This window comes from Protomyctophum parallelum (assembly GCF_964188405.1).
Source record: "Protomyctophum parallelum genome assembly, chromosome: 22".
Lineage (NCBI taxonomy): Eukaryota > Metazoa > Chordata > Actinopteri > Myctophiformes > Myctophidae > Protomyctophum > Protomyctophum parallelum.
This window is the reverse complement of record NC_139714.1, coordinates 21,084,939-21,097,959: the sequence shown is the minus strand read 5'-3', so window position 1 is coordinate 21,097,959 and position 13,021 is coordinate 21,084,939. Positions and strand designations below refer to the sequence as shown.

General features: G+C 42.7%; 1 protein-coding gene across 1 annotated transcript; it reads left to right on the top strand.

Annotated features, from left to right (window-relative positions):
• Positions 1-3,446: 3,446 nt before the first annotated feature.
• On the top strand, positions 3,447-4,592 carry LOC310879765 (enoyl-CoA hydratase domain-containing protein 3, mitochondrial-like; the record flags this gene model as incomplete). Its single annotated transcript, XM_083794595.1, has 3 exons — positions 3,447-3,518; positions 4,133-4,311; positions 4,422-4,592. The coding sequence occupies 3 exons, from the start codon at positions 3,447-3,449 to the stop codon at positions 4,573-4,575; spliced, it is 405 nt and encodes a 134-aa protein (XP_083650721.1). The 3' UTR covers positions 4,576-4,592.
• Between the last annotated feature and the right edge of the window lie 8,429 nt (positions 4,593-13,021).

Here is a 13,021-nt window from a genome sequence, read left to right as displayed (position 1 = left end):
AATAATAATAATAATAATAATAAAACTTTATTTGTATAGCACCTTTCATGACATGAAATGCAGCTCAAAGTGCTTTACAGAACAATGGAGAATAAAAGAAAAGCAAGGCAACGACATTAAAAAAACAAGCAGTAATGCAGTACAGTGAGGACATGAAAAATAAAAAATAAAAGATCAATTAAAGGCAATGTTGTAGAAGTGGGTCTTGAGCTGAGCTTTAAAAATGTCTACAGAGGCTGCCTGACGAAGGTACAATGTAAATGTATGACAGCTATAATTTCAATAAACATGGTTATGACATGGCGTTGTAGACACTACGTGTAAGTGTAGGTTTTCCCGTATCATTTCATCATTTTTGACCATGGATTATAGCCGGGTTAGGGTTAGCATGCCGTTTTTCATCATTTTTGAGGAGAAGAAAATCACTCAGACCATGGACAATCGGAGTGATTTCCATCTTTTTTTTCAAATCCTAATTTTTCGTCTCAGACGGCATACTATAGCATGCCGTTTTTCATTTTTGAGGATTTGAGCATTATACTTTTAGACCTTCCTTATATTGAAACATCACCATTTGCATGTATTTCTAATCTATTGGTGCTTTCTATTTTTAATATTGCCATAGTTAATATTGCCTTTTTGATATTCAATCCACGTTTCTTCTCTTCAAGTAGCACAACAAAGCTGTTTTTTAGTAACTTGCAGATAACTCAATCTGATGACTGGCTGTCCTTGTGATCCACAGGTCCAGGGTTCAAATCCAACATTAGTCTTTACTGTGACACTCTACTTTCCACACTGACATCAAGTAGCACAGATGTTTTAGAACATTGGCCACATTGGGAGATGGTGAGTTCAAGCCCCACTCAAGTCTTTACTTTCAAGGCCAATTTCAGGAGAACAAAACAAACAAAAAAGCATTGTGAATTGTCTGGAACCAGTGGCTCAGTGTGTTAGAACATTGGTCATATGATCGGGAGATGGTGAGTTCAAACCATCTAAAGGTATATTCAGTGATTTCACTTAATTCAAATATCACTTCTTTTTTTGTTTTGTTGTGATAATCCTCCCTACTATAGAGTGTGCTGACCATATAAGGAGTTCCTCCCTGTCCCCAGTTAACCCCTGGGGGTCAAAAAGCATTAGGTTTCGTTTTTGGCTAGGTGGCCCAGCCTTCATCCAATCAGGATAGGGTTTTTTTCCCCAAATCACCCAAATCACTGAATGCTCCTTTAAACCTACCAACCCCATTCTAGCCTACTTAGATTGATCTTACGGTGGACATGTTTGCCTGAAAAGGAATCTTTTAAATGTTTCATAGTTTTAGAAATATAGTGCATTCAAATTTGAGACATTTATAGGCAGATAGTGGCATTTCAAAAAATCACTTTCACCTAGAAACTCCATTCACACTTTTTATTATTCAGCTTATTGTGGAGACACATGCTGGAACTTTTTACTTTGAAATGTTTTGTAGTTTCTGAGTTATTTAACTTAAACGCCCTACCAACCAGGGCAGGAATTTCACGGCGGCCATGGCCATCGTTGCCCCTCTCTTTGGCCGCGTGCCCCTCGAAAAAGTATATGCCCATACGGCCACAGTGGCCGTGGTGCCCCCGCCCCGACAGAGTGCATGCCTTTGATCCGACGGAGCATTGGTCCGAACGACAACCTACCTCCTCCCTCACCCTAACCCTAACCTCCCCCGGGGCAGACACCTAAACCTAACCGCAACCCTCTCCCGACCCGCATCGCACCTCGGAGCATTGCTCCTTCGGAGCAATGCTCTGTCGGATGATAGTATGCCTCCCGCCCCGACCGGCACCCACAGAAGTTCATTTTACCGTTTTTCCTCTGCGCAATTTTCCAGTCATTACGGTAACCATTGCCATTGTCTTATTTAAATGTCACATTTTTATATAGAGGGGGAAACATTATAACCTGACGCTGCAAGATCCAGGAAGCTTGCTACACAAATTGGTTTCACAGCTTATTGGGATCTGGGATCTCGGAAGCATATTCGATGACGGGGCTGTTCCTTTTTTTCAAGATACTTGGTAGATGCTTGGATGGGACCGTCTGTCTATCACCGTGTGGGCGTGCAAACACAACCAATCATATTAACGTTTCTATATAGCTTCACATCCGGTTTCGCACATATCCCGCCCTTAGCTCACGCTGGTTGGTTCGAACCACGGAGCGGTTCGGTGTTAGCTCAACTCCCTGAGAGATCCCAGATGGTTGCTGTGTTGGGGAACATGGTTACCCAATACCGCCCCCATCTGGCAGAGTCAGGTTAGAAACATTATAGGCTACAGTGTGTATTGTAATTTATATATATTTTATTGATTGTGCCAGCAGAGAAGAGAGCAGAAGTTTTATAGCAGCACGGTTTATATATACACCATAGGATAGATCAAGTCATGTGACGCATCACCGCCACAAATAGTGCTACAGCGTTATCTAAAATGCACTTCCGCCTCACGGGCAGTTACTTGGATAGTTGGATTCATGAACATTTACATCATGCCTCCGAGAGCAAGAGGGAGAGGGAGAGAGAGAAAAAAGAAATAGCCGTCCTTGCAGGCAGACTTGCAGATCAGTTCCACGTCGCTTGCAGAAAGAACTGTTCTTATGACTGAGGTTCGGTAGGTCTATCTGGTTGGAATTATTTCAAACACTTTTTATTTTGAATCCCATGGTTAATCGGCAAGCATTCTCGCACATTTCTCCTGATTTAGCCCATTTTTTGTAATGGCATCATCATGCTATTATGCCCGTGGATATGCAGAGTGAACTTAACAATGATAAATTAATATGATAATACCTTTTATATAATCAGTATAATAGTGGGGCGAGATGGAAAAGGGGCGACCGTGCGGAAACCTTTACATATGGTAATTAAACATTAAAACACCTGCGGCTTATAGTCCGGTGCGGCTTGTATACGTACAGATTTGGGATTTTCCCTAAATTTGGCTGGTGCGGCTTATATTCAGGTGCGCCTTATAGTCCGGTAGTTATACCAGTTATACCCTGACGTCATAATTATGCTGGTACGATACATACGCATCAAACGGGGTGCAAAGTAACCACAGTATACCGCTAATCAATTTACAAATTACATATACTGTACATATACATAGAGGCATTTCCTTTCCACCTTTCACCTTTCCTTTAATCCACCCAACACTGATCGACATATACGTCACCATCGAAAACAGATTAAATGCGATGAAATCTACAACAACGTCTCAACACAGAGTGGTGTGTGCTCCATCTACCCCACCACTACACCTGTCAAGGTCTACTGTGACATGGACACAGACGGAGGGAAGTGGACAGTCATCCAGAGACGGCACTGTTAACTTCTACAGACCCTGGGCTCAGTAACAAGCTGGGTTTGGAGACGTATCAGACAAGTACGGGCTGGGACTGGAGAACATATGCATCTCCTCACCAATTTCAGAACATATGAGCTGAGGGTGGACATGGAGGACTTTGAGGGGAAACACAGCGTTTGCCCCCTCTAAAATGAGAAGCTGCATCTCAAAGGGCTAAATGACCTCTCTGTACATTCTGACCACATTATGAACATCGATGATGTACAAGCTCACAATGAATCACAATGCAACACGATGATCTGTCAATCCCGCTCTGTCAGTGTTACAGTAATTCAGGCTCTCTGTGTTCACATTCCAAAACAAGCTAGTTTCCAATAAGGAAGTTAATTAAATATAATATCCATTGCAACAGGGCTGCCAAGTTCCTGCTCATGTTCCCCTCTCACTTCTTCATAATTGACATACCTTGCTACTCGGGGCCTGCCCTACTTGCATCGAGGCAGGCATGCTTTCAAATGCCCCCGAAAACTAGTCAGAGGCCTGGAATCCTACGCTATATGAAGCCTATAAATGTTAGAGGTGATTAATTTTAATGCCTTTTCAATCAATCAATGAATGCCTCTTCATCATCTTGGATCATGCTTCTGCAGCTACTATTGGAATGCATCAAATGATATGCATATCTATCTCTCTCTCTCTCTCTTTGTGTGTGTGCGTGCGTGCATGCAGTTAGACGTACTGTGAAGTTCGACATTTGTCACATAACTCATGAATGTCAATTGTTCCAGGTTGCAATGGAGATGCTGTTCACTGGAACACCGATTTCAGCCCACGATGCTTTGCTGCATGGCCTGGTCAGTAAGGTTGTGCCAGAGGAACGTCTGGAGGAGGAGACGTTAGCGATCGCCCAGCGCGTGTGTCAGGCCAGCCGACCTGTTGTAGCACTTTGGAAGGCTACTTTCCAAAGGTGCGAGAGCTCTGGTTTGGAATAAGGAGCTGTTTTTGTCTATGATCAGTGATATACCTAAAGCAGGTGTTGTTAGTTTAATGTTCTGACAATGTGCTCTTGCCCATCAGACAAATGGCACAAGGACGAGATGCCGCGTACGCCACGGCCTCTAAAGTCATGGTGGACAACCTAGCTCTCACAGACGGCCAGGAAGGTATCCGGGCATTCATAGAGAAACGCAAACCTGTGTGGAGTCACAAACCAGAGAACGCTCACGACTGATCCATTGCTACTGGCCTGGATGGACTAGTTCTTTGGAGCTTATCCTGGCTGTTGCACTTTAAAACTGTTGTCCAAATTAGCTGAAGTAATATTTTGTTAATGTTAGATAATTTAATAATTCACTTCAAGGGAAAAGGCTCGCTCAACTCAGACAGTCTTTTAAAGGTTCAGGTGTGTGCTGGGTGCAGATTCAAAGAGAATAAAATCCGCACTCCCAGTAGGAAGAGTCTTATTTAATAATAGGGACTTTAAGCAATGACTGTTTTCAGGACGGCTCCGCTACGCGGAAGTACGGCCTATAGTACGGCCTACTATGACGCCCACGCCGTAGCTGTCAAAATCGTTAAGCAAACAGCCTCCGGTGACGCGTCCATGCAGCATGTGTCAAACAAACACTATTATACCTCGTCGCGCGTCAGCTAACTTGCCGATATTGCTTAATTTTTACATGCGCTAAACATGATCAACAGTGGAAAGAGTAAGGTCCAGGAGCAATCTGTGTTATTCTAAAACCGTTTAATAAACATGGTTAATATGACATATGGTATTAGTGTTATTTCTTCATTCAGAGCATGCCAAAACATTACACAGCATAAGAGAGCGATCGGTGTAAATGTATGACAGCTATAATTTCAATAAACATGGTTATGACATGGCGTTGTAGACACTACGTGCATGTGTAGGTTCTCCCGTAGTAGAAAGGGCTGCGACGGAGAGCAGGTTTATGTATCGTATTTTTAACATTTTTAACATTAACAAAATATTACTTCAGCTAATTTGGACAACAGTTTTAAAGTGCAACAGCCAGGATAAGCTCCAAAGAACTAGTCCATCCAGGCCAGTAGCAATGGATCAGTCGTGAGCCTTCTCTGGTTTGTGACTCCACACAGGTTTGCGTTTCTCTATGAATGCCCGGATACCTTCCTGGCCGTCTGTGAGAGCTAGGTTGTCCACCATGACTTTAGAGGCCGTGGCGTACGCGGCATCTCGTCCTTTTGTCTGATGGGAAAGAGCACATTGTCAGAACATTAAACTAACAACACCTGCTTTAGGTATATCACTGATCATAGACAAAAACAGCTCCTTATTCCAAACCAGAGCTCTCGCACCTTTGGAAAGTAGCCTTCCCAAGCGCTACAACAGGTCGGCTGGCCTGACACACGCGCTGGGCGATCGCTAACGTCTCCTCCTCCAGACGTTCCTCTGGCACAACCTTACTGACCAGGCCATGCAGCAAAGCATCGTGGGCTGAAATCGGTGTTCCAGTGAACAGCATCTCCATTGCAACCTGGAACAATTGACATTCATGAGTTATGTGACAAATGTCGAACTTCACAGTACGTCTAACTGCATGCACGCACGCACACACACAAAGAGAGAGAGAGAGAGAGATAGATAGATATGCATATCATTTGATGCATTCCAATAGTAGCTGCAGAAGCATGATCCAAGATGAAGAGGCATTCATTGATTGATTGAAAAGGCATTAAAATTAATCACCTCTAACATTTATAGGCTTCATATAGCATAGGATTCCAGGCCTCTGACTACAGTTTTCGGGGGCATTTGAAAGCATGCCTGCCCTCGATGCAAGTAGGGCAGGCCCCGAGTAGCAAGGTATGTCAATTACGAAGAAGTGAGAGGGGAACATGAGCAGGAACTTGGCAGCCCTGTTGCAATGGATATTATATTTAATTAACTTCCTTATTGGAAACTAGCTTGTTTTGGAATGTGAACACAGAGAGCCTGAATTCCTGTAACACTGACAGAGCGGGATTGACAGATCATCGTGTTGCATTGTGTGTACTGTGTACACACACACACACACACACACACACACACACACACAGCACTACAGGGTTTCATTAGTACAGCAGGTAGTAGTGTGCTGCTGTACTACCTAAATAACTATTTCTTTTAGGGGTTAGGGCATTGTAAAAACGCTAAAATAATAAAATAAAGGTTAAAAAAAACGCTGGTCGCTTGCCAAGCTGTCGCACCCCCTGGCGTCTAGTTCAAGCTCCGCCTATATTAACTACGGCAATATTAAAAATAGAAAGCACCAACAGATTAGAAATACATGCAAATGGTAACGTTTTAAGGAAGGTCTAAACGTATAATGCTCAAATCCTCAAAAATGAAAAACGGCATGCTATAGTATGCCGTCCAAGACGAAAAATTAGGATTTGAAAAAAAGACGGAAATCACTCCGATTGTCCATGGTCTCTGAGTGATTTTCTTCTTTTTTTCAAATCCTCAAAAATGATGAAAAACGGCATGCTACAGTACCCTAACCCTAACCCGGCTATAATTCATGGTCAAAAATGATGAAGTGATTTTGTCTTTTTTTTGTAATGTGGATTCTGTGACTTGAAATGAGACAATAATTGTATTAATGATTTCTTATGTATGTTCATTACTATGTATGCCTTTTTAATAATGAGACACGGCTGTATAGTCCCTTTTAATTGAACATAAATTCTATATAACCATGTCATTTCCGTTGCTATGCAAATTCTGACACGGACGTTGCGGATCCTCATCATTAGCGACTTTAAGCAACGACGGATACGGCAGTCGGCTACGGCAACCGGAAATGGATCACCGTGGGGCGGCGGTGGCTCAGGGGTAGAGTGCCTGGATGGTTAACCGTAAGGTTGCCAGTTCGAACCCGGGCTCCCCCAGAGTTACTGTCGAAGTGTCCTTGAGCAAGACACTGAACCCCTAATTGCTCCCGATGTGCTAGTTGGTGCCTTGCATGGTTTCCGCTGCCATCGGTGTATGAATGGGTGAATGTAATGCACAATCTCTGTAAAGCGCCTTGGATAAAGGCGCTATATAAATGCACCATTTACCATTTACCATTTACCATGGACAATCGGAGTGATTTCCGTCTTTTTTTGAGCATTTTTGAGGATTTGAGCATTATACTTTTAGACCTTCCTTATATTGAAACGTCACCATTTGCATGTATTTCTAATCTATTGGTGCTTTCTATTTTTAATATTGCCATAGTTAATATTGCCTTTTTGATATTCAATCCACGTTTCGGTAGCACTTTACAATAATGACCCGTTATAAAGCATTTATAAACGTTTATAAGCAGTTTGTAGACTTAACAAATCATTAACAACCTGTTTGTTGACATTCGTAAATGATTACTAAAACCGTTATAACTATGGTTAAAAAACATTTATAAGGTATTAGTAAGTAGTAAACTATTCATGAATAAGCCATTTATATACATCTGTAAAGGATTATTAAATCATTTGTAATTGATGTTGTATGTATGTATGCTATGTACACAGGGACATTTGACATATACATTCAAGTGAATGACCTCTTTCAACAAACTTGGCTTTCATCTCAGACAATTAATCGTCTGAGATGAAAGCCAAGTTTGTTGAAAGAGGTCATTCACTTGAATGTATTGACAAAGCGTACACATTAGCTTTAAATAAACCTCGTTCTGAGCTTTTGAAAACAACTCAGAAAAAAGAGAAGAAGTTTTCGGTCACATGTGAAACCACATATTCTCCTTATTCACATAGAATAAAAGCTATTTTTAAACAAAATTGGCATATTTTAACTCCTGACCCTGAATTGGCTACACTATTCAAATACCCACCCCTATTCTCCTTTAAACGGGGTAAGAATCTAAAAGACCAGCTTGTACACTCTGACTTTCAATCTCCCCAGGTCTCACTCAGACAGACCCTGTTAAGTCCACTCCCACAAGGAAATTATCCTTTTGGTCATTGTGCACAGTGTGGTAATACACATAAGACCTCCTTTTTTAACCATCCTCATACTGGCAAGAAGTTCAAGATCAATAGCATTGTTACTTGTGTGTCAACCCATGTGGTGTATATGGTCAAATGTCCCTGTGGTTTAGCATACATAGGCAAAACTACTAGACAGTTAAAACAGAGAATGAGTGAACATAAGAGTTCGATCAGAAGAAACGACCGTGAATACCCTGTTGCAGTGCATTTCAATGACCTTAAACATGACATCTCTACTTTCCGCTTCATTGGTATAGAACAAGTCAAACTTCCAAGAAGAGGTGGTAACCACGATGCCCTTTTAAAACAACGTGAGGCCTACTGGATCCACACTCTACAAACCTTACACCCCAAAGGGCTTAATGATGAACTACTATTGAATGTTATGCTATAGAAAATGTTGATCTGAACTTCTTGTCCAGCCGGTACTATAGGCACTTTAGGTGCTTTTCCACTCTTTCGGACAGAGTAGGATCTTACATTTGACATTTATTTGCTTATTTTACTGTATGTCTTCCTTGTATGTTGTATGGCATGACATTTATGTATAATTCTTTTTTTCCCCCTGTATTATTGTAAACTGTTATTTTCAATGATATATGAGGAATGTTCACAGAAGCACTGCACCTTCAAGTCACGTGACAAGGTTCTTCACAGCTGTTATCTGTTTGGATAAATTACATGCATTTTGATTGGTTGTTCACACTTCCTGAAATGTATTTAGTGACAATGTCAGCCCATTCTTGAATTAAGCCTGAGGAAGGTCGCAAGACCGAAACGTTGCTCAATACAATTGCTCTGAACTAGCAAGTGGCAGTGTGCGGATGTCCCTTCTTCCACATTGTATACTCTCTGTCATCATCGCACCTGCTCCAAATTGCCTGCCGGGTGTGCGGAAGTCTTCTCTCTACAACTTTTTTCTTTCATTGACATCATTCTCATACTTGCTCAGACTCTTGCTCGTGCGCGCACGCACGCACGCAGGTTTGTTTTTGCAAGGGTGCGTGCAGAAGAAGTTTCAGTCAGTCAGTCACATTATTTTGTTGCGTGCTCTCAGTGATGCTGATCGCCACAAAATAATAGTTTGTGGCGATCAGCATCACTGACTGACAGCACGCAAATCCCCTCTCACACTGCTTTAGTTTTTGAGTTGGTTGATCCCCACATTTTCATTGATTTGAACAAAAAAAAAGGAAATGTGGCTTTTTACTGTTTGTTTCCTTGATGTTTAGACTAGTGGTGTAGTCTGTTACAAAATATATTTGTAAAACTTTGAAAATAATACTGGCATTTTTAACCTGCGGCCCATGGACTTTTGGAATTTCTCTGAGTGGCCCCTGAGCCATCGTAACCCGTCAAGTGCCATTATGTTTACAGTATATGCACTCGGTTTTGATGTTCATTCCATATGCATTCTTATATGAAGTATAGGCCTACTGTTCATGTGATTTTGTTGATGGAAAGCACTGTATTTTCTGTATGAAAAAATAATTAGGTTTATCATTGTGTATATTCCGTTTGTGTCCGAGCATAGGCAGAGACACGCCCCGCTTGGCCCGCCTGCCTCTGATTCGCCAGAGCTCGTTGTTGTCAATGTAAAAAACTGTCAAAGATGGCAGCGCCCTATATGTCAGATACGCTAGTTGCGTACGCCTGACAGATACAGCGGCAGCGTTACTTTCTTGTAGAAATATAGTTATATAGTTTATGCGGTTTTATTTGATATGATTTGATCAGGGTGTTCTAATAAATAAATCGTTTGTTTATCGCGGGTCCATCTCCATTTATTTATACATTGACATAACAACGCGTCATCAGAGCGGAGGGAGGGGCGTCAGCTGCGACTCCGCGGCTCCGCCCACCCCCCAGGGTAAGATTTGTGATTTGTGATTTGCTCTCGTTCACTGCAATGCAATTTGCGGCATTTTCAAAACAATATTGCGCAGAGTAGCGATTATCAAACGTATTTGCAATGCCATACGTTGAAAGATCTGTTGCCCGCGGACAAGGCACGTTACCTCCGCAAGTTAGATATTATCGGCATGGATGTTTGTCCGTATGTGATTAAGGATTGGAAAAAGTTGCATTGGCAGCCATAGAAAATTCTGCCCAGGGTAAAAAACCGGATGTGATGTTTTTGGGCGTTCCTGTCTTGTTAAAAAACCGGCTGTGACGTTTTTGGGCGTTCCTGTCTTGTTTCGTGTCAATGTATGCCCTCGTCGGGTGCTATGCTAATACAGTAATGGTCTGCAGTTTTCCATGTAAATTGTTTGTTTATTGCACGTCCGTCTTCATTTATTTATTTATTTATGGTCTGTGCAACGCCATATTCGAACTATAGAAAACTATAATATTATACTAAAAAGGATAAAGATGAAGGGAAGCGGCCTTTGTACTCTACAATAATGTGTCACGTTTGTTGATCTGCTAAATATGCCATATTCCAACTATACGAACATTATTGTACTATAAAAAGGTATATTTTCCCTTCCTTTTTAGTGTAATAGTATTAGTTTACTATAATTAGATTAATACACGATAATCAACAGTATCAAAGCAAACAGCATGCCATAAACAATAAGTTTGCCTCTTCTACAAAAACAAAACGTACAAGTTAGTTACTCGTGTTGCGCGTGTCAAGCTGTCATTCTCTTGTAGCCTATTATTTATTTCTCAATCTCACCACGGAGTAACCTGCATCTCGGAGGACAGTCAAGACGGGCAGTGTCAGTAGACCAATCACAGGCAGGCGGGGCGTTACCATGCCTCAGCCATGCCTATGCTCGGACACAAACGGAATATACGCTTTATCATCATCATCATGAGACTGATTAGTTTCAGTATTAGGCTACTAAACCCCAACATAGGAACCTTTGTTCCAATTTAAGCTTTTCGTACAGCTGCAATGTTGGTGAGTTTGACGTTGTTTAATACAATCAGACTTTTCTGTTTGGATGTAGGGGCTGTCAAATTTGTCAATGGGAAATTGCACCTACTGTAGTTAGAACCTTGCTGGCAAGATGGCCACAGTTTGCATGAGGTCAATTGAAGGGATGTCTGGCCCAGGTCATATGAGGACTGGAAGATTGAACACGGGATCCAGCTTCTATGCGGAGGGAGCTGTTGATGGCATGTCAAGCTTGTGTGTGTGTGTGTGCTGATGTGCTGTCAGTTTTTTTATATTGGCTGATCGCCACAAGTTGACTGAGTCGTCACAGTTAATTCTTAATTGCCTGAAACGTCTTCACGAACACATGCGAGCACCCTTTGATGTTGCCACTATTCATTTATTATTCATCAATCACCCCTGACATGTGTGAGAGATAAGCATACACATAAGCTGAGAGTCACTTGCATGGAAATATGAATTCATTGTTACCTGTTGCTTGTTTAGCCTACCTTGCTAGACCAGCTCATTGTTTTATAGGGCATATAGCAGTGGTCGCCATTTTGTGGTATAAAAAAAGTTTATTCAGATTAAGACTCTAGCCAAAAATGGCACACAAAACAAATAGCTTACATTTATTTTGAATGGTCATGATTCACCCGGATGCTGGATAGCTTGATTCTAGGATTTATTTTTTGTAAATCTCTATGGGAAAATGAATGGCCTAGTTAAATCTGAGTGGAACTACTGCTAGGGCATATTAGCTGCCTTAACCCTTGCATTGTGTTAGAAACCTACTAACACTTGTGGTGTTAGCGGGTCAAATTTGACCCGTGGTATAAATCAGCCCAAAATACTAAAACTAATCTGAATTTCCATTTACACCTCATAGCTGTCTTGTTATGCATTGTTATCCACGTAAACACCAGTTAAAATATTATTTTGTGTTAGGGTTAGGGATTCATCTTTCAATATAGCACTCGTTTTCAATTGTGAAAAATAAATAAATACACTCATTACATTACCTATAATGAAGACAATGGACCATGATGTTATCTGGCAATAATAGACTAATATTAGAACACACATTTTAAATTGCGCGCGCCTCTCCCCCAGCGTCGTCTCCCTCTGCACAGTGCCCCTCTTCTCCGGGCCAGCGTCGTCTCCCTCTGCACAGTGCCCCTCTTCTCCGGGCCAGCGTCGTCTCCCTCTGCACAGTGCGCCTCTCCCCCGGGCCAGCGTCGTCTCCCTCGGCACAGTGCGCCTCTCCCCCGGGCCAGCGTCGTCTCCCTCGGCACAGCACGCCTCTCCCCCGGGCCAGCGTCGTCTCCCTCGGCACAGTGCGCCTCTCCCCCGGGCCAGCGTCGTCTCCCTCGGCACAGCACGCCTCTCCCCCGGGCCAGCGTCGTCTCCCTCTGCACAGCGCGCCTCTCCCCCGGGCCTCTACCTCCGACGATCACAGCCGGTCTCCTCATCCGGGTGCCATAGCTTCACACTGCCCACGTCTAAAGGACGCAGCAGTCTGCTCCAGCCGACAGCTCATCACAGCCCAGTTCCAAGCTCCCCTCCCAAAGGAGATGCTCGACTGACCCTGATCTCCGACCCCCCCACCTACCCCAGCTGCGCCAAACGTCTTTTCTCCCCGTACCATCCTAATTTCGCCATCGTCATCACAAGGTTTCATTCCGGCTCTGTCTCCTCGCCCACTGGAACGGCATCTCCTTCCATGAAGATCACCTCACCCACCCGCAAGACATTAACCCGTCCACAGAAG